The following is a 26775-nucleotide window of genomic DNA, read 5'->3' as shown; positions in this document are numbered from 1 at the left end:
CCAATGGCACCGGTAGCCCCTGTGACAAAGGCTATCGGTGCCATGATGAAACCGGCACCGAGGGTGTGAGTGCAGGGGATGGTTCCCGGACCCCCCGCTGGACCACCAGGGAGTTTTGGTAAGTCTTGGGGGGGTTCAGGAGGGTGGGGGGTTTGTTTAAATTTAAATACCTACCTAGTATGAGGGCCTTATAGCTAGTCAGTCTCTGTCTCTCTCTCTCTCTCTCATAGCAGCTTAAAATACTGAAAACATGGTGGGGGGGGGGGGGGGGCAAGATGGCGGCATGAGCAGACACAGATTGCTCAGCTCATGTTACTTGCAACTTTCATGTTCAAAATGCCGGCAAAAAGGAAAGGAAAGCTCCAAATCTTTCCTTCAGAATCAGAGATTATAGCCACTCAGCATTTAATTACCTGTTTCGTGTCTACAAAGGCATTTGAAGCAGGAGGAGAAGCCTCCATTGATGGAGCGTTGGTCTCACCAGGAGAACTCACTCTGAGTCCCCCAGATGTTCATATGCCCAAGATTGCTACTTTCCCCAGCTGCTCCCAACCTTCTGAGTCACAGAACCATGACATGGTAAGCACGACTGTAGCAGAAGGAAGTCAGAGAGCAGAGGACGCTGAAGCACCGTTACAGCCTCCTGTGTGCCTTGAACTTTCAGGAGTGGAGGTTTTGACTTCAACACCTCCTGAGTCTATCTTGACACGGGAGAGGCAAACGGAGGTTTTGGAAGGAGTGACGGCTGCCATTGAAGGGGAAGTTCTTCTGGCCGGATTATCTCCTGTGGTGAAAGCGGATGAGTTTTCCAGCAGACCCGCCTTCAGATGCCCATAAGCCAGAAAAGATCACGTTGGAAGCTATCTGGGACCTAATGGCAGCATTAGTGAGGTCAGTCGAGGATTTTCAGGACAAACTTGAAACGGTTGATTACAAGTTGGACACTCATGACGCACAGTTACATGAAATTAAGCTGAGACTGGAAACAGTGGAAGCTGGATTGATGAAGTCCCAAGATTGCAACGTAAAAGTTGTGAAGGACCTTAATGTGGTTTCTTGTAGATTGAAGCATTTAGAGAATCATTCCAGACATTTAAATTTTAGATTTCTCAATTTCCCTAAGATAGCTGAACTCCCTTATATTACACTTAAAAAATACTTTATGGAGATTTTGAAATTCCAGGAGGGAGAGATACCTTTAGTGAATAAGCTTTATTATTTACCAGTAACAGCTAGGAATAGAGATATGTTACAAACCAGTGTAAATAAAGGGAACTTTACTAAATTTTTGGAAGATTCCACTGCAGAATATTATAAATATGCCACGTTAATGGTCTCTTTTATTTCAGAAAAAGATATTGCAGAAATCATGAAAAGATATTTTAGAAATATAGAAGTGCCCTTTCGGAACATACAGATACGTGTATTTCCAGATTTTGCTCCTGTCACACAGGACAGGAGACGTGAATTTCTTGCATTGAGGTCTCAAGTTGCTGCTCTGGAGTACTCATTTGTTCTAAAATATCCCTGTAATGTGTCGTGAAAACTCCAACGGAGTGTTTTATCTTTTTCTACCCTGAGCAGTTAAAATCCTTCCTTAATACTAGGACGATAGTAATTACCTCCATTAAGTAACTTTAGTGAGAAGATCATATTATAAATGAATGCCTTATTTCACGTTAAGCCTTTTTCATGCATTAATTTCCTGTTTGACTCCCTTTAAATTACCTGCCCCTCTGCCATAATTTTCCTTAAAGGGGATTGCAATTGTGCTTAATTATGTTTCTGTAAGTAAGAAGTATCTTGCTGTAATGTTTAAAATGATAAAAAAAAAATAAAAAAAATACTGAAAACACTATTTGCAACAAAGCCATATCACACAGTTTAATGAAAAAGGTGTAGTTACAGGTGTGCAATATGGCATTGCAAAGCTGGCCCACTTGGCCAGAAACTCCTCCCCTTTTCTTAATTTGCATTGCACCATGCATTATGGTGTTTTTGCATGCAATAAAGGAATTTTCGCATGCAAAAATACCTTAACACATGCAAAAACACCATATAGCACTTTGATAAATGACCCCCTAAGTTTGTATCTGAGGCAATGAGGGTAAAGTAACTTGCCCAAGGTCACAAGGAGCAACAGCTGGACCATTGGGCTGTGTCTGCCCCCCTATACCTCTGGTTTCCGGAAGATAAGTCATTTGACTGTCCATTGCCATTGATAACTGTAGTGTGGAAGGAGTCTATTGCTTTCCTTCCATACCATCGTTCACAGTCTGTGAGTTTGTCTCCACATCGTGGTTACTTTGACTTGAAGAAAGGACAGAGGAAAACAAATTGAAGGTCATTTCTTGTAAGTCAGCTCTTAACCACCACAGTCCCCAAAACAGGAACAACTAATGCAAAAACAGTAGCATTTTCTAAAAAAAAAGCACCTGGACTCTTTTCAGTGTCATATCCATTGAGTGTCAACCACCTCAGGATGCAGAGTGGAGACGATCAGCTTCTCTAGGGAGGTCAGAACTAGATAGCACAGAGGCCCCCCAGTCTTGCACTGTGATGCCTGGATTTTCCCCACCTTCTCCTTCACCTCCCTGTGGGGGTTGTGCCAGTGGTGCTGTACCTGTTTCATTGTACATGCCTTCACCACAAGGCTGCTGACATCTATGGCAATCAAGGATCAAAACCTTTGCTTTGTCATCACAGAAGCCTTGGGGCAAAACAGCACTGTGTAGTGCTCACACTTGCGCCAGCATACCATCTCCTTCTCAGCATTTGAGAAATGCACAACACTGGGCCCTGCCTGCTCCTCCTGCATATGCGTCTCTCTGTCTTTCTCTTCCATCTTTCTTTTTCTGCCAGCTGATTTATTTTGTTCCTTCCACCATAATGCATGGTGCAATGCAAATTAATAAAAGGGGAGGAGTTTCTGGCCAAGTGGGCCAGCTTTGCAATGCCATATTGCACACCTGTAACTACACCTTTTTCATTAAGCTGTGTGATATGGCTTTATTGCAAATAGTGTTTTCTCTTTTTTTATTTTTTTATTTTTATCATTTTAAACATTATAGCAAGATACTTCTCACTTACAGAAAACAGAAATGCAATAGAGCGTATCCACAAATAAACACATTAAACACATTTTAAATTTCTGCCATTTCCTATCCTGCACCATTTTCATTGTCAACCACATTCTCTGTTTCTGCGCTGGGGAAAGCTTGGGTGAACTGGAAAAAAAAAAAGAAACATTGCATACCTCTGTTAGAATTTCTGTTGAAAACCAACACAGAGAATCAGCATACCACAATAAAAAAACAAAAACAAAAAACAAACTTACCACTAACAATTTCAAATAAATTACCACAAACAATTCACAAAAAACTGGAGTGGAAAATCAACCAGCACTGCAGTACTCGGAACAAGTTTATCTGCATGGCAGCATGAACAGAAAACAACACAAGAAGTTACCAGAATGACATGGGAGTAACAGAGCAGAGAAAACTATGTGGCAAGTAGGGATGTGAATCGTTTTAGGACGATTAAAATTATCGTCCGATAATTTTAATATCGTCTTAAACCGTTATGGAACACAATACAATACAGATTCTAACGATTTATCGTTATAAATCGTTAGAATCGTGAGCCGGCACACTAAAAACCCCCTAAAACCCACCCCCGACCCTTTAAATTAAATCCCCCACCCTCCCGAACCCCCCCCCAAATAACTTAAATAACCTGCGGGTCCAGCGGCGGTCCGGAACGGCAGCGGTCCGGAACGGGCTCCTGCTCTGAATCTTGTCGTCTTCAGCCGGCGCCATTTTCCAAAATGGCGCCGAAAATGGCGGCGGCCATAGACGAAAAAGATTGGACGGCAGGAGGTCCTTCCGGACCCCCGCTGGACTTTTGGCAAGTCTCGTGGGGGTCAGGAGGCCCCCCACAAGCTGGCCAAAAGTTCCTGGAGGTCCAGCGGGGGTCAGGGAGCGATTTCCCGCCGCAAATCGTTTTCGTACGGAAAATGGCGCCGGCAGGAGATCGACTGCAGGAGGTCGTTCAGCGAGGGTTCCGGCGCCTCGCTGAACGACCTCCTGCAGTCGATCTCCTGCCGGCGCCATTTTCCGTACGAAAACGATTCGCGGCGGGAAATCGCTCCCTGACCCCCGCTGGACCTCCAGGAACTTTTGGCCAGCTTGTGGGGGGCCTCCTGACCCCCACGAGACTTGCCAAAAGTCTAGCGGGGGTCCGGAAGGACCTCCTGCCGTCCAATCTTTTTCGTCTATGGCCGCCGCCATTTTCGGCGCCATTTTGGAAAATGGCGCCGGCTGAAGACGACAAGATTCAGAGCAGGAGCCCGTTCCGGACCGCTGCCGTTCCGGACCGCCGCTGGACCCGCAGGTTATTTAAGTTATTTGGTGGGGGATTTAATTTAAAGGGTCGGGGGTGGGTTTTAGGGGGTTTTAATGTGCCGGTTTTTCGATTTTTCGATTTTTCGATTTTAACGATTTTTAACGATTTTTCACGATATTTTACCCCCCCAAACGGCAACAATACGATTCCCTCCCCCTCCCAGCTGAAATCGATCGTTAAGACGATCGAGGACACGATTCACATCCCTAGTGGCAAGAACAAGCTGCATGGCAGCATGAACAAGAGAAATAAAAGCAGTTATTAGAAGGACAGGAGAGAAACAAGGCAGAGAAAACCATATAGCTGGAGCAAGCCACATGGCAACATGAACAAGAGAAATAAAAGCATGTACTGGAAGGATAGGAGAGAAACAGAAAACATCAAAATTATATGGTCAAAGAAATCTAGATCAAAATTAGTAAACCCCAGATACAACTGTGATAGAAAAGGCAATTCCCCAAAAATGACAAATAAAAAACAAAACAAGAAAAAGAAAAGAAATCTAGAACAAAATTAACAAACCCCAACAACCATGAAATACATCTGTGATAGTAAAGTTAAATGAAAACCCAACAAATGAAAAATAAAATAAAAAAAAAAAAAAAAAAAAAAAGAAATCTAGAACAAAATAAATAAACACCAGCAACCATTAAATAAAACTGTGAAAGGCAATCGCAAGTAGTGTAAACTTAACAATTTATAAACCTAACAAACAAATAAAAATAAAAACAGTTATCAAGCAGAGCAAATGACAAAAGAGCAAATATTAAATAAGCAATTACTTTCATAGTAGTAGCAATATAGAACACCAGGAAGTCTAGGACCAGTCCACTCCAATCAGCACAGAGCACAGGACCAGTCTGGACTGAGCATAAAAGGACAGTTTGCCTCCCAGCAGCCCTCAACCATCTCAGGTGTAACTGCCTCATCTTGCCTATTTATAATTAACCCCACCTTTGTCCCATGCTGTCATATTTGTAAGAAACAAATGTCAGTTCATTATTCAAAAGAAGATCTTTATTGGACGGAAATGGCCGCAGCATAAGTCTTAGCATACAACTATAATATTACAAAAACAATTAATAACATTAATTTACAAGACATCACTAAAGTATTCTCAATCCCTGGGGTGACCACGCCCTCACCTGCTGAATTTCAATTTGCTAAATGCTCCAAAAGATCCTGCTATGGCAGTGCAGCACCGTTGTGGATGCAGGATTGCCTAAGCCGTACTCCAATTCCACAAAGGCTCTATGGTATCATGCTACAATAAAGTAGCGCCATAGGGGGATACAGGGCCATCAAAGCCTTGCCCCTCAGGTTCTCCTGCATTCGATCCTGATTGCTGATGAAGTTCTAAGCAGTGTGCTGAAGTCTTGCTCCCTAAAAGAGCCAGTGGCACTCATTAAGCATGCCAACACAATCCCAGAAGACAAAGACTTGACAGTCAACCCATCTCACCTTCACCGTCTGATGCAACATAGGAACAGGAATACCATGCTACTTGGTATTCTCTACCTAGCCAGCTTTCAAGAATTGCACATGCCATGCACTCCGGGTCATAGTCAACCCCCTGTCACAAGCCCATGGTAGTGACACCTCAGTTGCTGTGTACACCCCACCAATCCATCTGTAGCCATATCTTACAACCACTGATGCTGCCTAGAGCTTTAAAAACTCTTAATGCTCTTGTTCAATATCTTACCTGTCATGCCTACTGCTCCGGCGATAGCATCATCCTTCCAAAATCCACAGGAGAGTACTGCATATTGTCACCCACCTGTGTGACTGCCTCCATTCTAGAATGTGCTGATTATCACCATGTGCCTGTCGAGTCCTCCATCCCCAAAACCTATGGGCTTTATTACATGGGATGTGCTGTATGCAGTAATCATTGAATGGGCACATGGTAATCTTGAATTGCCTTCAACTGCCAGAGGTCTCCTAAGATCATTTCTAGAGCATAGATGAATAGTGCTAAATTGCCTAGAGCTTGGTCTGGAGACCATGTGTTAAAAAATATGATAACTATTGTATAGTGTGAGGTTTCAAGAGCCAGAAACTCAAACAATGGAATTTATACTGAATAATCTTAGCTACTTTATTCACAAATACTGAGCATTTGCTGGCCTATAATATATCGGGGTTAATTTTCAAAGGGGTCCTTCCAATGTCATCGTTTGTAAGCTAGAGATTAAATTATAGGCATTTATGAATCACCCTTCCATTCACTTGCAGCAATGAGAAAATTAAATTTGAGTTAGCCCCAATGCTGTGTAAGCTCTGATGCCCTTCGTGAATACTAGATGACATATCCTTCTTGGACAACAACCCGTTCTTTTTCAGAGCAAATCCTCATGGAAGAAAAAAGAAATCGGATGTGCAAGAGCTACTATTGCTATAGATGCACAAGAGCAACTATTGCTATGTGCAGCCATAAATTAACCTTATACAGATGTGCCTTATGACCTGGTCTTGGAAACTTCCGACATGCAAATGCCGGAGCATAGAAGGCATCCAGAGTGAGCATTTTGCCAGCCATGCCTCTCTATGGAACTGAGAAAATAAAACAATAACTGAAGTCAATCCTATCATAAGGATACCAGAGGAATAATAACAAGGACACTGGCTAGCAAGAATAGTCAAACAATAACTGGAAACCTTAAGGCTCCATTGAAGAACTGTTCTGCCTTAAGTGTATCAGCCATTAGCTGAGATAGAGCACCTTATTTATTTTTATTTATTTATTTAGCGTTTTTCTATACCGGCATTCGTGATTAGAAACCACATCATGCCGGTTTACATGCAACAAGGGGTGAGAACAAAAAACGGAACATAAACAAGTGCAAAGAGATCAAAAGTTACATTACAACAAGGGTCTTAAAACTGGGAAGAGAATTAGAATAAGAGAGCCGAGCAGTTAGGATTACATTATTTACATTATTTACATTATATTGCCGGTTGTAGCCTCCCACCTTAGTTAAGAGTGGGTCGGCCCCTTTATATACCCTGCATACTTATGACATCATGTGGGGGGTGTACCTTTGAACTTCAAAATAATAATAATTTTTCATATTAATTCCTATATTTCATTGACAGTATGGATACGCGTCCAATACACACGTACATTGTGGATGCACGATGCAATACGGATACCCAATGCTGTAAATTGTGGAGTGCTACAGGTACACTTTTTTCCATTATGTGCTCTTTTCTGGCGACTTTTTCATTTCACTATAATTTGAATACTCCATCGGTCGCTCAAGGGAAGTGGCAGCACATGCATTGCAAAAATGAGCGACCAAAATGCGTTTTACTGCATCAGCCCCTTAAGGTCTAGGAAAGAGAGTTCCAAGTAAAAAAACAACAACAACAACAAAAAAAAACAACAACACTGAGCTATTCCTATTCTTAAAGTATTGGAACCAAAACTTATATCCAAATACTTAAGGGCGGATTTTCAAAGGGTTACGCGTAACCCTGAGAATCCGCTCCTGCACGCGCCAAGCCTATTTTGCATAGGCCCGGTGACACACACATGCCACGGGACATGCATATGTCCTGGGGCTTGAAAAAGGGGGTGGGACGTGGGTGGCGCTGGAGCCTCCAGGCACAGCGGCCATTTGCCGCTGTGCCTGGGATCGCGGGCCGGCCGTTGGCCGGCGCTCACAACCTACGCCTGCCCGGAGGCAGGCGCAACTTCTAAGTTAAAGGTAAAGGTGGGGTTTTAGGAAGGGCTGGGGGGTGGGTTAGGTAGGGATAAGGGAGGAGAAGGTGGGGGTGTGGAGGGAATGGAGAAAGGCCGCGTGGCTCGGCACGCGCAAGTTGCACAATTGTGCACCTCCCTTGCGCGCGCCAACGCTGGATTTTATAACATGCGAGCGGCTGCGTGCATGTTATAAAATCGGGCGTAGGTTTGTGCGCACTGGGTTGTGCGCCCAAATCTACGTCCATGCGTAACTCTTAATATCCGGCCCTTAATTTGTAGCAACTTTGTAGCTCCTCAGTTTGGACCAATAAATCAGCACATAGGTTTCCTCTGTCTCTTTTCTCCAACCAAGTCACTCTGTAGTCTTGGTGATTCAAAACTCAAAGGGAAGAAATACAAATCCAGATAAAAGCAATTCAGTTGCCCAGCAACGGTAACTCCCCAGTGCACAATGCTGAGTCAATGCAAAGACAGAGCAGCGTCCGTAGCAATGTAGTTCTCATTGCACATGTAGCTTTAATGAAAGCAATCTAGCTTTTCCAGTAAATGTAATTTCACAGTGCACAATTCTAAGCTAATGCAAATGTAGAACAGTCTCTGTAGCACTGGTTTGACAGCCTCTCATGAGGTGCCTGTTTGCCAACTCCCTCTTGTGACTGGATTCTTTTAAAAGACACCAATGTTTTCTCCCTTCTACATTATGAAACAATTGTACTTAATCAGAGCATAAGATATGTCATACTGGGTAAGACCAAGGGTCCATCAAGCCCAGTATCCTGAGTGGCCAATCCAAGTCACAAATAGCTGGCAAGTATCCAATCATTAATTAGATTCCATGCTACTAATGCCGACAACAAGCAGTGGCTATTCCCTATTGATTAATAGCAGATAATGGACTTTTCCTCCAAAAACTTATCCAAACCTTTTTTAAACCCAGCTATACTAACTGCCTTAACCACATCCTCTGGCAATGAATTCCAGAGCTTAATTGTACATTGAGTAAAAATAATTTTCTCCAATTTGTTTTAAATGTGCTACTTGCTAACTTCATGGACTGCCCCTAGGCCTTGTATTATCCATAAGAGTAAATAACTGATTCACATTTATCTGTTCAAGTCCTTTCATGATTTCATAGACCTCTATCATATCCACCCTCAGTTTTTCTTCTACAAGCTGAACACCCTTAACCACTTTAGTCTTTCCTCATAAGGGAGCCATTCCATGCCTTTTATCATTTCGGTCGCCCTTTTCTGTACTTTTTCCAGTATAAATATATCTTTTTTGAGATGTAGTGACCAGAATTGCACACAGTATTCAAGGTGCGAACTAACCATTGAGCAATACAAAGGCATTATGACATCATCTGTTTTATTTGCCGTTCTCTTCCTAATAATTCCTAACATTCTGTTTGCTTTCTTGATTGCTACAGCACACTGAAGTGATGATGTCAATGTAATATCAACCATAAATCCCAGATCTTTTTCCTAGGTGGTAATTCCTAATATGGAACCTAACATCAAGGAAAACAAGAACCCAGCCATAGCCTCCTCCAGCAACCAAAGATTTCTACTGCCTGTTAGGCTGTAGTCTGCCTGACCTTCAGCTATTGGACACTGCCTGGATCTTCTGGGTAAAAAACTCTCTTACTCCCAAGGCCTTAGGCCTCTTGACCTGAGAGAAAGAGCCCGTGCAGGGTCTCATTCCATACTGAGGTGGTCCCCAGGCCTACCAGCCTGTAAGCTGACTGCTGCAGGCCACTTCATCCTAGGGATTTCTCTCACACCATCTCCAAAGCTGGGACAGAGCCAAATCATCCAAATTTATACCTCCTGCTAAACCATCTTCACCCAATCACATATACTCATGCTAAATATTTATTATTTATTTATGACTCATAATCTGCTACCTCCAAACACAATCTGCAACCTCCAAATACAATTAGCATAAAACAAACAAGCAGCAACAATAATAAAACAATGTTCCTTTCACACACTAAACCCTAAAACCCTAAAGCCTCTCCCAAAAATGCCAACCAGTGGTCATTTGCAATTACTTCAAGTTCAAATATTCAACACATTATCCAACAGGACAACCATGAGAAATCCTAGGTTTCCCCACCCAGAATATATTGTGCTACCAGAAACCAAACAAAGGCTCCACATTTGGAGGTTTAACACCTTGCCACCTAATCCAGTCTGGGACAATATGATGTAATGATCATGTCAAACTAGGAGCCTTAAACCTCCTGCTAAAAGTAAATCATAATGCCTTTCATGTAGTATGTCTATCCAAGACCACCGTATGCATTTTGAGTCTTGATCTGTCACAGTGGTCTGGGAGTTGAAGGTTTTTTTTTAGGTCAAAACTGTTTTTGTTTGACCTCAGAGTTCTTTTCAAAGAGCTTTGTGGTCTTCCCAGATTGTTCTTGTGATTGCAACTTCAGCCAGGGCTGTAATTGCATCACTTCCAACTGCTTTTGCAGTCTCAGCCAGGAATGCAACAAACCTACCCAATATCTGTCAATTGCTTGAACAGAGCATCACTGAAGCAAAGGCTGACCCTGGTTCCAACAAGACAGGATGATTGTGGGGTTGGGGGATATCTTTTCTGATTCAGGGCTGGCAGAATTCCCACCTTGGCTTCAGATTGATATGCTGATTTTAACTGAGGCAGCATCTACTGTCAGTTTTCTCCTTCTTGCAAACTCACCTGGATGGATATTTTGAGAGCTTATGGATCCAAGATACTGGAGGTTTATGGCTCAGCCTTCAAAGGGATGTCATCACCTCCCTGATTTAATTTCTCTGCTCTTTCCTCTGTTACAGCCTAAGGAGTCAATATGAAGCTTAGGATTTCAGCTTGAGCAAAACGTCACTATAGAATCTCATATTACTAAGGTGGTAAGGACCACCTTTATGTGCTTGTACCAGATCTGCCAACTGCACAACCAGCTCAATAACACAATCTCAAGGTAATCCATGTGGCTGAATTGAGTACTGCAACTCCCTCCTTAATGACATCAGACACAACAGTTTGAAGTGTCTCCAGCTCCTTCAAGTGCTGCTACTAGAATTTTGGTAGAAGCCAAAGCAACCTAATACATTAAACTTATACTTCTCCAGCTGCACTGGCTCCCAGTTAAAAGCATTCAAAACTCTTGGCTTTATTTACAAGTATATGAATAAACAAGCATCTGAGTAACCCTCTCAACTTTTCTCCTACACATCTACAAGAGATCTCTGGTCTTTCCAAATGGTTCATGTTTCCTCTCCTCCTCTGGCCTCCACCAGACTCTCCTGTCAAAGACTTTGTGCTTTCAGCTATAAGGCAGCAAAGATTTGGAAAAAAAGTACCACTACCCTATGACTCGAGCTTTGCAACTTCACTTTCTGGAAAAAGCTAAAGCATGGTTTTTAAGCCAGGTCTTCCACGCAGAGACCCCATTCCCCTAATTTAGCTTCCTGAACTTCAGATTAAGGAATTAGATTCCCATTGCTATTCTAATTATAAATTTGATCCCCACTGTAAGTTACTTCAATCGCCTACTTAAAACGTGCACATGTGCACGTGCCCAGTGTATGTTATTACATGTGCACAAGTTATAGAATTGCCGCGTCCCTTGTCACGTGCTGACGTACACGTGCAAAGGTGCGTCTGCATGCCGGTTTGAAAATGACAGTCCCTATCAGGATCGGGGCCCATTTTTCAAGCGATTTCCCAGGGTAAATGGGAGTTTACCCATTGAAATCAAACCTTTAAAATTCTCCACCTTAGAATGCAGTGAAAAAGTGTGGCATCAGGGGTGGAGTTAGGGTGAACTGTGCATGGGGATTTCCTTTTGAAATCCACACGTGCTTTTTACCTCACCCACTATGCTGTAAAATATGCAGGATTAATAAATCCCTGCAGCCAAAATCGCCTTGGGAATTTCAACAGGAAGTTTAGTGGGGATTTTGTCTTTGAAAATTGGCTTGCAGGACACTTTCAAAATTGTCCTCCATATTTTTTGTATTAGCGTGAATGATAATAGTGCGGGCACAGTATTACAGCTTATTTTCTTTTACTGCCTACATACTAAAGTTTCATGCATAGGTTATTTAGTGGCATTTTAACATGCACGTTAAATTTTATAGCAATGTGCATGATAAAACCTATTTTTAGTGCATAGGCCCCAAAGCGGTTGGCTTAATGATGGCTTGCATTGTAAAACTTAGCCATTTACCATGGAGGCTTCACTTCCTCCTGATGCATAGAAATGTATCATCCAGCTGGCATCTATTTTGTCTGCATGCATCAGGCACATTGCTAAAGGTTTTGCAGTTGACCACTAGTTATCTTTCATCAGCAGGTTCACACAAGTGCAGGCTTTTCTTCTCTAACTGCAGAATTTTCTTTTTTTTTATATTTCAAAAAAGCCATCAAATACCATTCAGTTTAGTCTCATTTAACAACAATTTGTATTAATTCCATTAGTTTCCATTTCAGTTATCGTTGCTTTTTTCTGCCTCAGCAGAGTAACATTACTGCCAACATCAATTAGAAGTGAGTCAGTCACAGTTGCTTCCCCAAGAAACATGGAAGGTCTTTTAATAAGGCATCTGCCTCCTTCTCAATCATCAGCAAAGGTTAAAATCAGCTTGGAACAGTCTCTACATAATGTAACTGACACGGAGCATTAGCTCTTGAAATGAATAGTTAGGAAAATAGGGTTTTGTTTATTCAGTCTGCCATGTGTTGTTGGTTCTAGCCTATGGATAGCTACAGGATGGCACTCTTTCTTTGTCAGTCTGATTTTGTATAAGCAACATGTGCAGGTTTGAACAAGCTTGTGTTATCATCAGAGCTTTTTTTTTTTCACTGGGTTCTTGCTGGGACTGAGTACCAGTACCTTTTCCCTCAATCTATTTGATTTGCCTTGTGATCACTCAAAAAAAACCCAAACAAACATGCACCCTGCAAGTGAATACTGACACCTTTATTTTTTTTTTTTAACCAGAAAAAATAGCACTGGTTAACATACAGTTTCCCTCCTCACTCACTCTGGGAGATGATAGAACAATAAGAGAATGAGAGCAACCAATGAAGAAATATTGTTTGGGTATTCCAAATAAATTCATTGTATTGTTCATTGTATTGATTTTATTTGTATATTATGTATATTTTTTATTTTATTTTTATAGTATGTATATTTTTATGTTGTGAACCATTGTGGTCTTCATTTGGAATGCCGGTATACAAAACATGAACAAAATACATAAATAAGTATAATCTCTTAGCTGAAAAAGCTTTAGAATTCAATTTCTGTTTTCAGTTCATTTCAGTAATTTTAATTTATATACTAAGGTATGTTATTCAAAATATGTACTTGTCTGCTTCTTGACTGCAACATTTATTTTCTGGGTTTTATTCTTGGTGGGGGAAAGGGAAGCATCCTACCTACTATTTTCTTTCTCCTATATTTGGTTTTGACATATTTGTACATTAGTCTAATCATAAAAGATATGCATCTTTCATTATAGACACATTTTTCATTTGCTTCACCTTCCATTGAAAAGAATCAATTGATATTGTACTTCTGCTTTACATGAATCAGTGCAATGCTTGCACTGGGCTCTGGGCTCTGACAAAGGTCAGCTCAACACTGCCCAGTCTCTCTAGGTTAAATAGGAACCCTTAAACACTAATCTCTCTTCAGAAATGAACAGTAAATCAGAAAAAAAGGGGAGAACTTAATAAGGTTGTTATGACCGTTGGTCGCAGACAGCCACGACTGACTCAACTTACCTCACGTGTTGCCCTGCTCTCCTCTCTGGGTCAATTCACTGCTGGGGCTAGCTGCTACCGCCACATATCTCCAGGTTCTCAAGATTGCTCGTGGAGGCCGGGATGCTGCCGACCACCACACCAACTCCGGGCCTTCCTTGGCGTGTGCGCGTGCCACCGGACTTATCTTTAAAGGCCCAATGGCGGGAACCTCAGGGGTGTCCCTAACTGATGACATCACGAGGTTGAAATTCATAAGCACCTCCCTTGGCCCTTACTAGTCGACTTGGCAATGAGTTCCTTTGCCTACTGGTGCTTGCTCCTGTCTCCTCGGACCCATGGCTCCTGCCTTGGATTCTCCTGCGACTCTGGACTCTGGCTCGGGTACCCGCTCCTCGGGGGCCTGCTCACGCTCCAGTTGGAAACCTCATCTGCAGGCCTCCCCGCTCCTCAGGGTAGCCCTTGCACCTCCCAGAGGTCCTGCCTGCCAGCTTCCCCGCTCCTCGGGGATTGCCCCTCGAACTACCTTATTGCCTTGGAGATTCTTCTTGCGCTGCCTCGCTCCTCGGAGTAGTGCCTACACCAGTGTCTGAACTCTGCACTTCCCCACTTCTCGGGCAAGTGCCTGCGTTCTACACCAGTGACTGTACTCTGTGCTCCCCGCTCCTTAGGCAGTGCCTACGTTTCTATACCAGAGATTCCATCGTGCGCAATCCCGCTGCTTGGGGCAGCTATGTCAATACTTTGGAGATTCAACTCTGGCTTCCCCACTCCTTGGGTCAGCCTACGTCATCACACCAGAGCCTCTCTCTCTACGCTGTCCCGGCCCTCGAGACAGTGTCTGCTGCACTTCTCCAAAAGTTCCTGTCTTGTGCTCTCTGCTCCTCAGGGCTTGCCCAGCGCTTCTCTGTGGGAGGCTCTAGCTCCAACAGAACTTGCATCTCCGGTTCTACCTGAGTACTGGGTGTCCCCTCCGAACTGTGTCTCTTGCCCCACTCCTCGGGACACCTCACTGTACTCTCTCTACAAGCCCCTGCGATTACATGGCTGTAATGCAGGACCTTCTATCTCTCTACCACTACTACCATGTCCCCTGCTGCAGCTGACCTCACCTCCCGACGGTGAGGACCTGTGGGGCTGTTCCCCACAGGTTGCATCAACCCTCACCTTGGGCCAAGGGTCCATGAAACTCATGAATCCTAACAAAGCTGGGAGCTGGGAGCATACTTAAATGCATAGGGTGAGACATGATAGGTAGATAAAGAGAGGTTTTCATGCCTCTTTACAGAGTCTCAATGCCTGGATGAGATAATGGTGCAGGGGAGAGGTTTAGATGTTAGGAACTGGGGAACATTCTGGGGGAGGGAGAACATTCAGTCCTAACCTTTATTTCTGGTTAAAAGACCAGAAATAAAGGTTAGGACTGAATGATCCGTTTTCTAAGTAGATAAAGGACATTAGTGGAGTACCATAGGAATTAGTATTGGGACCTGTGCTGTTTAACATATTCATAAATGATCTGGAAAAGGAAATGATGAGTGAGGTGATCAAATTTGTAGATGACACAAAAGTAATCAAAGCTGTTAAAACAGCAGTAGATTGTGAAATAACAGCAGAAGGACCTTGTGAGACCAGGAGACTGGACAACTGAATGTCAGATGAAATTTATTAAGGAAAAATGCAAAGTGATGCACATAGGGAAAAATAATCCTAACTACAGGTGAACAATGCTAGGTTATGTACTGGAAGTCATTCCCCAGGAAAGGGATCTTGGAGTCCTAGTGGACAACTGAATTCCTCAGCTCAGAGATGATTGTCAGAAAAGCAAATAGAACATTAGGGATGATATGGAAAGGAATGGCGATTAAGACCGAAAATATCCTATAGCCTCTGTATCGGGCTATGGTGTGACTGCATGAGGCGTATTTTGTGTAGTTATGGTTGCCCCATCTCAAGAAAAACATAGCGAATCCAGAAAAGGTGAAGAAGAGGGATACAAAAATAGTAAAGGGGATGGAACATCTCTTCTAGGATGGCAGGCTATGCAGGTTGGGGCTCTTCAGCTTGAAAAAGAGATGACTGAAAGGGAACATGATAGAAGTTTATAAAGCCATGAGTTGGGTGGGATTACTATATGAAGAACAGTTATTTACCTTTTCAAATAATACTAAAACCAGAGGACATTCCATGAAACTAGCAACCAGCAGATTCAAACCAGAATGTAGAAATTACCTTTTCATTCAGGGCATTTTCAAGCTGTGTAATCTTTTGCCAGAGGACATGATCAAGGTAACTAGGATAGCAGAGTTTAAAAGAGGTGTGGACAAATTCCTGGAGGAAAAATCTAATACCCATTATTAGCCAGGTAGACTAAAGAAAACTTTTGCTATCCCTGGGCTTGAGTTACAGGAATTAGATCTACTTTATGAGATCTGCCAGGTACCTGCACAGAATGAAGTTACTAGGAAATACATTTCAGAAAAATGGGAAAGCATCTGTTTTTATTCAACGCATAATTACAGTAAACTCTGGGATTCTGGAGGATGTGGTAAAAGCTGTTAGTATAGCTGAATTTGAAAAAGTCTTGGAGGGTTCCTGGAAGAAAAGTACAAAAACATTTATTAAGATGAACTTGGGGAATCCCTGGAAAAAGCAGCATAGAAATCTATCAATCTTTTGGGAACCTGCCAGGTAGTAGTGAACTGGATTGACCACTGTTGGAAACAGGATACTGGGCTTTATGGACATTTGGCCTGACCCAATATGGCAAATCTTATGTTCTTATGAAATGATATATAGAGGCTAGAGGCTATCCAGAGAAGGGCAATCAAAATGATGTGTTTTTTTACTTGAAGCCCCATGAGATGAGCCTAGAAGAGAAGCAAGACAGTGGGAATAAGACATTTAAATGCATGAGAGGTGTTAATGCACAGGAAACCATACTTTTTCAATGGAAAGGAAGCTGTAGAACTAGGGGGTCACAATATGAAGTTCCAAGTGAGTAGATTCAGGAACCAATGACAGGAGGCATTTTTCACAGACAGAGTGGTTGATGCCTGGAATGCACTCCTGGAGGAGGTGGTGATGACAAGGACAATGAAATACTTTTGGGATAGATACAGAAGGCATTGACAACTTTCACTAAGTGACTGTTGCAGCCCACGGCAGTAGTGATATGACTGCATTGTGCTTTCTGGATGGCATGGCAGCAGTTGCAACCCTAAAGGACTACAGTGGGACTGGGGGTTGTTATATATCTGGGAATTTGATTTACTTTTGGGTAAATGTGCATAAATTCACTGCTGGGCAGACTAGATGGGCCTGTTTGGTCTTTATTTATTGTCATTTACTATGTTACCCTGTTACTATTTTGCTTTAACTGACAACAGAATTACCAAAAAAATTGTTAATAACATTTCTTTAAATCTGTTACAGTTTCTTGTTATGAGCCACTAAGGGTGATATGATGGGTGGCTCATAGGAAGGCCCCATGAACTGCTGCACTAGCCATCAACACCAGCATTGTCCAGGCCTCCATCCTGCGGCTGGCATGGCTGCAGTGCTGAAACATGGCAGGACGCCACCCGCATTGCTTTCTCGGCCCAAACTCCTAGGTGCGTGCACACCCAATGTCAGAAGAATTAAAGGGCCCGGGGCAGGAAACAACCGTGGACCCACTGATGACCTCAGTAGTTATCACCCTATATACAGGGCTTCCAGGACAATTCCTGCTTGCCTTAGCAAAGTCCCCTGGTGCTTGCCCCAGTGCATGTTCCTTCCTTGTACAGTTCTTGTTCATGCCTTGTCCTGTATCTTGTCTTCTTGTTCCTGGCTTGTCCTGCCCTTTCCCTTCTCAATCTCTGTCCATGACCTGCCTTGTTCCCTGGTCCTACTTGTCTGGTCTTTCTTGTTTCTTGTTCTTTCAGTTTATCTTCCTGGTATCAACTTGGCTTGCTTTGAATTCCTCTTGACTCCTGCTTTGGAGCCAACATTGCTCTGACTGCCACCAAACCTAAACTCTGGCCCACTCTTCGTTCCTGCTGTCTGCTGCCAGCCTCAATCCTTGGCTTGTTAACCATCTCTGTTGTCTAACACTTGCCTTTACCTATGTCTTTGCTTGGACTCTGGATTGCTTTGGGGACCCACTTAAGACCTGCTGGCTGGCAGAGCCCAAGGGCTCAACCTCCGGGGGAGGCAGCTGGTATAGGCGAAGCTCCAGTCCCACACCACAGGGAATTTCTGCCAGGTGAAGGTGTGGGGCTAGTGGGCCCACTAGGCTATGACAACCACATCTCTGCATTAAGGGTCCACTCATCCAATAAGCATTTCGGATTGTTGAGGCCATGGATCCGGTGGATCTCAGCTCACTTCATGGTGAGACCGCACCTAGAATATTGTGTACAGTTCTGGTTGCCACATCTCAAAAAAGATATAGTTGCGATGGAGAAGGTACAGAGAAAGGTGACCAAAAAGATAAAGGGGATGGAACTGTTCCCCTATTGAGGAAAGACTAAAGAGGTTAGGACTGTTCAGCTTGGAGAAGAGACGATTGAGGGGGGGATATGATAGAGATGTTTAAAATAATGAGAGGTCTAGAACGGGTAAATGTGAATCAGTTAATTACTCTTTCGGATAATAGAAGGACTAGAGGGCACTCCATGAAGTTAGCATATAGCACATTTAAAACTAATTGGAGAATGTTCTTTTTCACTCAACGCAGAATTAAACTCTGGAATTTGTTGCCAGGAGATGTGGTTAGTGCAGTTAGTGTAGATGGGTTTAAAAAAGGTTTGGATAAGTTCTTGATGGAGAAGTCTATTACCTGCTATTAATCAAGTTGACTTAGAAAATAGCCACTGCAATTACTAGCATCAGTAGCATGGGATATACTTTGTTTTTAAGTTCTTGCCAGGTACTTGTAGCCTAAATTGGAAACTGTTGGAAACAGGATGCTGGGCATGTTGGACCCATGGTCTGCCCAGTATGGCATGTTCTAATGTTCTTATGTTCTTACCCAGCAGCAACCATCCTACCTATTTCCTCCACCCTTATACAGCAGCATCCTACTCTCATATTCTTCCCTCCCCTTGCCCAGCAGCAGTTGCCCTCTCCCCCATCAGTAATATCACCCTCCCTTCCTCATAAGAACATAAGAAAATAAGAAATGCCATGCTAAGCCTGACCAAGGGGGTATATGATAGAGGTATTTAAGATCATGAGAAGTCTTGAACAAGTAGATGTGAATCGGTTATTTAGATTTTCGGATAATAGAAGGAGCAGGGGGCATTCCATGAAGTTAGTAATTAGCACATTTAAGACTAATCAGAGAAAATTCTTTTTCACTCAACCCACAATAAAGCTCTGGAATTTGTTGCCAGAGGATGTGGTTAGTGCAGTTAGTGTAGCTGGGTTCAAAAAAGGTTTGGATAAGTTCTTGGAGGAGAAGTCCATTAACTGCTATTAATCAAGTTTACTTAGGGAATAGCCACTGCTATTAATAGCACCTGTAGCATGGGATCTTCTTGGTATTTGGGTACTTGCCACGTTCTTGTGGCCTGGTTTGGCCTCTGTTAGAAACAGGATACTAGGTTTGATGGACCCTTGGTCTGACCCAGCATGGCAATTTCTTATGTTCTTAAGGTCTATAGAGCCCAGCATCCTGTCTCTGGCAGTAGCCAATACACATTGCAGGTACTAGGCAGATCCAATAAAGTAGATATATTTCCTTTTACTCATATCTTGGGATAGCAATAGCTTTCCATAGTTTACTTGGTTAATAATATGCTATTATAAAAATGACCTCAGTACAAACAATATAAAAACCACAAAAATCAACTTTGTTATTATAGCATCTGAAAAAGAAATGTATTGTGAATGAAGTAGAATATCTCATAAATGGCTCTCGAAATGTAATGAAACATTAAAAAATGGAATCCCATTTTAATCATTGTATTCCACTTCTAAAGTTTATAACAGGAACAATTTTTTAAAGTGTTTTTTTCAATTCACAATAAAAGATATCTGTCTGAACACTCCAAGGGGTAAATATTCAGAAATATTTGGTTAAATACGTAAGTAATTATGTAAGTAAGTAGGTAAGTCTTATCCAGCTAACTTATAAGGGATATTCAACAGCACAGCTATGCTTCTGAATATCCCCAAATAAGTTACTAGTTAGCTGGATAAATGTTATGTGGCTAACTGTAGCCCTGCTAATCCAGTTAACTTAATGGGTAAGTCTGAATATACCTACTTAACTGGCCCTTTCCCAGAAGGCTCATATCCCACCCACAACTTATCTGACTAACAGTCAAATAAGTAGTTATCTGGCTAGGTGGCAGTTGCTGAACAGGACCAGATATTCAGCTGCTGCTGCTTAGCCAGATAAGTCCATACTTATCTGGCCAGATAACACTGAATATCGGCTTCTAAGAGTCTATTCACTGCTCATTCTTATATGCAGCCAAATGTTGTCCAATGTCCATATTTTGAATTTACTTCTTCATCAGGGAACAATATGGTATTCAAGCTGCTGCATGGATGACTCCATTTTGTAACTGATATGGAAACCAGATGTTCATTGTGGGGTAGATTTTATAAATCTGCGCCCACGCGTACTTTTGTTTGCGTACCAGGCGCAAACAAGAGTATGCGGGATTTTAATAGATATGCTCGTAGCCAGACGTATCCATTAAAATCCGGGGTCGGCGTGTGCAAGACTGCCCAAAATTGGCAGCCTGCGCGCGCCGAGCTGCGCAGCCTGCCTCCGTTCCCTCCAAGGCCGCTCTGAAATAGGAGCGGCTTCAGAGGGAACTTTCCTTCCACCCCCCCCGCACCTTCCCCTCCCTTCCCCTACCTAACCCATCCCCCCCAGCCCTATCTAACCCGCCCACCTTTGTTGTACAAGTTATGCCTGCCCGAAGCAGGCATAACTTGCGCGAGCCGGGCCAGCCGCTGGTGCGTGATTCCCAGGCCTGGGAGCCGTTTCGGAGGCCTTAGTCATGCCCCGAAATGCCCCCGGGCTGGAACCATGCCCACGGCCCTGCCCCAAATGACGCGCCGGCACGCCACACCCCCCGACACACCACCCCAGGAAAGCCCCGGAACTTACACACATCCCGGGGCTTGCGCGCGCCGCCGAGCCTACTCAACATAGGCCTACCCAAAATTGGCAGCCTGCGCGCGACGAGCTGCGCAGCCTGCCTCCGTTCCCTCCATGGCCGCTCTGAAATAGGAGCGGCTTCAGAGGGAACTTTCCTTCCACCCCCCCGCACCTTCCCCTCCCTTCCCCTACCTAACCCATCCCCCCCAGCCCTATCTAACCACCCCCCCCCCCCTTAACTGAAGGCTCTATTTGTTCTTCTTAATCTGAATGCAAGAAAAATCATGTTGAAAATCAAGGAAATGCTTTAAATTTGGAATCAGTGTTTTCCTGGTGCAAACACAACTATGGTGTGTCAATGCAGCTCATTTAATCTGGCCCATATACATTTTGAGAAGTGGACAAATCAGCACATACACTAAATATGCCGATGAACAATTTATTTGCATTAGAATGGCATAGGAACACGTCATTAGTTCCTATAGCCATTCATACTCAACAATGGAGAATTTCTGAAGAAATAACAGAGGCAGCTTTGACGCTTGACCATTCAAAGCTTGGAAACCAAATACATATAAACACCAAAGAAAACTTTGCAACGCCATTAACTACAGGTTCCACTTGTGGTCTCATTTCCGGATAAGTATTGGTCTTATAAATGCAAAGCAACCAAAGGAAGTGGTTGAAAAATTATACATCATTATTGATGAGAAACTCCATCATCATCACATAATAATTTATAAAACCTTGGTCAGTACAATAAATTAGGCTATCTTCATGTGGCCAGTGCATATTTTTACACATATCTAAACTTCAACTTAACACTAACATAATAAAACTTGTTGCTTTTCTGTTGACCGCTGTCTTCACCTGACCACTATTTTTTCCACTACACCTTCCTTCTGCTCATTTGGGCTTGTAGCCACTATCCAGTTGGTGTTTTTCTCCCTTTTCTGTATCTTCCCCAGTTCAGCCCAGCCATCACAGCAACGGTCCTCAACTAGGCGTCATAAACTCTGGCTCCTTCCAGAACCCGGCTAATGGACCTTATGTCTAGTCATTAGGGCTAGACATAAGGTCCGTTAGCCGGGTCCATAAGGATAGCCAACTCTGGTCCTCGAGAGCCGCAAACAGGCCTACTTTTCAGCATATCTACAATGAATATGCATCAGATAGATTTTCATAAAATGGAGGCAGTGCATGCAAATCTAACTCCTGCATATTCATTGTAGATAGTGTGAAAACCAGGCCTGTTTATGGCTCTCATGGACCAGAGTTGGCCACACCTGTCTTTCCATTTTGAAATGACAGATTAACTTCCCCAGGCATGTCCATCTCCAGTCAACCAGAGAAGTCACAACCTGGCAATGGAATCAAACCTAGTGCACAATACTGTCATTGAGCCACCAGACCAGCACTTGACCACTAATATTTTCTGAGTATAGCACTAGTTACTTTATTGAGTAATTTCCCCTAGCCATGCCAGTGACTAATTTATATGTGCCTTTTAAATCCATTCAAATCTTTTTCAACCCATCATCCCATAAATGTTCAATACAAATTAATTTCAGTATTACTAACGAGAAACTATATAAAGATTTTATTTTAACACTAAGTATTCTATGATGAAAAGTCACATTTTATATTCATTGCTCCTGGTTTTCACAAGTGCTACTTTAATCCTACATGCTGCAATTTGCTTGAGTTATCGTGTTATGCAATAATTTTAACTTTGTCCATTTTTCCAATTTGTCTATATCAAGTGCTTGACATACTGTTTGTGAAATAGATTTTATCTTTGTAATTGATAGCAGCAGTACTAGGTCACTCTGGGTATGAAGGCTATCTAAATAAGGGATAGTTTCTTTGCTTTTGAAGTGTCCTATTTGTTTTATCTCATAAAATATCCCCCAAAGGATTGCAGATACTATATTAAGGTAGAATGCAGACTCACTTCAGGAATGCCACTCCATCTGAGGTTGCTGGGGTATTGTATCTTCTCATGTACTCATGCATCTCTGGAAAGCTTTTCTTTACATAATCCTCAGCGCTGCTTTCCCGAACAGTGCCAAACCGGAAACCTTGGGAGGGATGATGGAGCTAAAAGAGAAAGACTACACAGTAATTTCCATAATCTGCATGGTCTACAGATTGTTTTGGTATTATGTAAATTATGAGCAAGTAATGCTTATCATAAACAGCTTTTGTTATTTAAGGTTATTACTAGACCCACTTATTTTGAAAGACCCAAAATATATGCCCTGATTACCTCTGCAAAACTTCATGTTTTCTATTTATATTTTTGCACATTTTGCTTATAAAAAGTGCATGACTGAAGCACCAAAAGGCAAAGCCATTTGTCCTAATAACCGGTAGAGTGTATGCTTTTCCATTGCACTCTGGCAATGTGCCTCAACCCTATTCTGAAACAGACACATAAGCATGAGAGGGGAATTCATATTTGTTCAATCCTTGAACTCTTGCAGTGATAATATAGTGTTGGGACATCTGGTGGACTGACACCATCAGCTCATTTTACATAGGTCAATGTCATTTGATCACTGCTGAAAGGAATTAGATATAAGCTATTAACTGAGAAAGTTCTGAATTCCTGTGTTAGTCCTCTGAGTCAATGCAGCCCCTCATGCATCTCTATGAAGCCAATATACTAAGTTAAGTGACACAATTTTTCAAAATGTCCATTTCACATTTTAAAACAGCAAATTGTTTGCACAAAATGCACTCACATGCATAATTTTCTCTTTTTATGTGCAAAGCAGACGTAAACTTTTTGGACTTTGCAAGTAAAAAAATTACAAATGTAGTCCATTGTACATAAAACTTAAGAACATAAGAAATTCCATACTGGGTCAGACCACAGGTCCATTAAGCTCAGCATCCTGTCTCTGTCAGTGGCTAATTCAGTTCACAAGTACCCTGGTAGAATCCTGATGAACAGGTTAAATCCTTTTTACTCATAACTAGGAATAAGCAGTGGCTTTCCCAAATCTACATGGCTAATAGTAGATTATTGACTTTTTCTCCAGGAGATTGTCTTAATTCTTTTTAAACCCAGCCACCCTAACTGCTTTCACCACACCCTCTGGCAACAAAGTCCACAATTTAATAGTGCACTGAGTGAAATAATACTCTACCTGATTTGTTTTAAATGTGCTACTTATTAGGGTTAGCACCAAGTTGTAGTATTATTTGAAGGGGTAAACAACCATTGCCCATACAAGGTTTTATATAGGAGCCGGGTGTCATGGTGCATGCGGGAAAACCGACATAGGAAAATGTGAGAGGGAGGTTCTGAAAGTCAAATTTAGGCTCTTAGGTAGAAATCTGAAAACCAGAACCTCCAGCGTAGCATTCTCTGAAATGCTCCCTGTTCCATGTGCAGGTCCCCAGAGGTAGGCAGAGCTCAATGCGCGGATGAGACAATGGTGCAAGGAAGAGGGTTTCAGTTTTATAAGGAACTGGGGAACCTTTTGTGGAAGGGGGAATCTTTTCCGAAGGGATGGGCTTCACCTTAACAAGGGTGGAACCAGGCTGCTGGCACTACCTTTAAAAAGGAGATAGAGCAGCTTTTAAAATAGAACAAAGGGGAAAGCCACCAGTTGCTCAGCAGCACATGGTTTGGAGGGAGGTATCTTCAAAGGATACTAATGAAGCATTAGAGTTAGGGCATCCCAACAGAGAGGTTCCAATAATAAGAAAAGTAGTCCAAGTGCCTATAAGTAAAGAATCACCTGAGCTAAAAAAATTCCAAATTATCCCTGACAACTAAAAAGCAGAATGTTAGTACAAGCAAAAAACAAACTTTGAGGTCTTTGGGGCAAGATGGCCACCAGATGAGAAGCAAGGCAGGACACTTTGATTCTTGGATTGTGCAGAAACTCTTTCCTCGTAAATAATGCATCATACAAAACGAAAAGCTAGGGTAAGGGAGGTAATATATTCATCCCCCTTACCTGAATCGATTCAGCCTCGGATCGGGTCTTTTTTTGCCCAAGCTGCGAACTTTAAGCCGGTGGAGGGAGCCGCTGTGGAGAATGGCACAGAGCGGGTATCACACCTGCTGGCTAACGACATCTCATTGAGTGCCGGCGCTCCAAACACCCCACCCCCGCCCTCGACCGTGGAGGAAGTGGAGTGAGAGCTGAATGTGAGCTGCCGAGAGAAGCAGTCGAGTACTGCAGAAATTGGCGGTGCAAGAACGAAAATAAGATCTACCGGCAAGAGACTTGCAGGGTTGGATGAAGGATCTTCCTTGGGAGACTCCATAGGAGCCATGGAAGAAGATGAAAAACTGCGGGTTGAGATCGGGGACTTATCAGACACGTGGGAAAGGCCTTCCAAACAACTTATGGAATCCTTCCCTCAAATTGAGAAACCTAAGGTATTAACCCTCAACTCATTGTGGGAAAGCTTGAAAGATCTTGAGGCTGTAATAATAAATTTGACCAAAATAACTTTAGAAACGAATCAACATTTTCATAAAATGGACATTTTTTTTTAAAGAACATGAGGTAAAAATAGAGCTAATAACGTCTCGAGTGGGGAAACTTATGGTGAATCAAAATGAAATACTTAGAGTAGAAGATATAAATTTAAAGATAATTGAAAATTTGGAGAATATGGGGAAATACTCAAATCTATGTATTTTGAATTTTCCATATAAGATGATATCTCCTTTGGAGATGTTTAAAAAATACCTCATTCAAATTTTGGAATTACCTAAGGAAATAATCCCTGTGTTTAATCGGATATTCTACCTACCAGAAAGAGAGGAAAGGAAGATTGAAAATCAACAGACTGCAGATACAAGTAAATTTGAATGTACCTCAAATTTTGGAATTATCCTCAGAGACTGTGATTATGCATAGAAGAACTTTATTTGCTTCCTTTACTTTGATAATGGATAGAGATTTGGGGCCTTATTTCTAAGGCTATCGCACGCTTGCGCTACCAGCGCAAGCGTGCGATAGCTGGAAACCTTAGCGCAGGCCTGAGCTAGCTACATCGTGGCGGAGTCGGCCCCGGAAGAGGAGGAGTCGGGGCTTCACCGGGCCAACAGCGAAAAGGTAAGGAGCCTTTTTGCTGCCTATTTCGTGCCGAATAACTACACCTTTTATAGTGTAGTTATTCGGCGCGACGCCAGCAGCGATCGCACCATGGCGGTGCAATCACTGCCAGCTAGTGCAGGACCGCCCTCCACTTCGCCCCCTCCCGCCCCTCGTTAGTGCCAGGATTCACTAAGCCTTCCGGCATCAGTGAATCCAGGCCTTGCTGCTTAAGTATTTCATGTGTAACAGGTTAAAATTGTTTTATAGTCCAAAAGTATGAATTTATCCAGACCTTTCAAGAACCACACAGGAGAGAAGATTTATTTCAATTAAAGCTGAAGTAGAGAAAAGAGGTGGAAAATTCATAGTTAAATACCCATGCAAATGTATATTAACTTATAAAGATAACAAGTATGTGTTCTTTGAACCAGTGGATTTGTGTAAGTTTTTGGATGGACACCCACAGGTAGTAACTGATTAAGGTTGAGGCATTATATGCATAGTTCATAGATATCACCAGCGAGCTAATGCCGTAAGGATAATAAAGTAATTTAATTTCCTTTATCCGCTTATTACATGTCCCAATTACTATAATGCTTAAAAAATGTGTTCATTAAGTTGAAGATATAAGGAAAGAATAATTTCTGTATTAATAATTAATTGCCAATGAGGAAATGTATATTGGATTGTTACGTTGTAATTGTTGAAAATGAATAAAAATAAAATTA

At 42.4% G+C, this 26775-nt stretch overlaps 1 protein-coding gene across 1 annotated transcript in view; it reads right to left on the bottom strand.

Moving 5' to 3' along the window:
* The window catches only part of LOC115093400 (glutamate receptor ionotropic, NMDA 3A-like), a 318535-nt gene that overhangs the window by 114920 nt on the left and 176840 nt on the right, over positions 1–26775 (bottom strand). Inside the window, 1 exon segment of the mRNA XM_029605092.1 lies at positions 22933–23078. Within this exon segment, the coding sequence (XP_029460952.1) occupies positions 22933–23078 (146 nt within the window).

Source organism: Rhinatrema bivittatum, chromosome 1 (assembly GCF_901001135.1).
Source record: "Rhinatrema bivittatum chromosome 1, aRhiBiv1.1, whole genome shotgun sequence".
Lineage (NCBI taxonomy): Eukaryota > Metazoa > Chordata > Amphibia > Gymnophiona > Rhinatrematidae > Rhinatrema > Rhinatrema bivittatum.
Note: the sequence above shows the minus strand (reverse complement) of the source record. Positions and strands in the feature narration are given on the sequence as shown.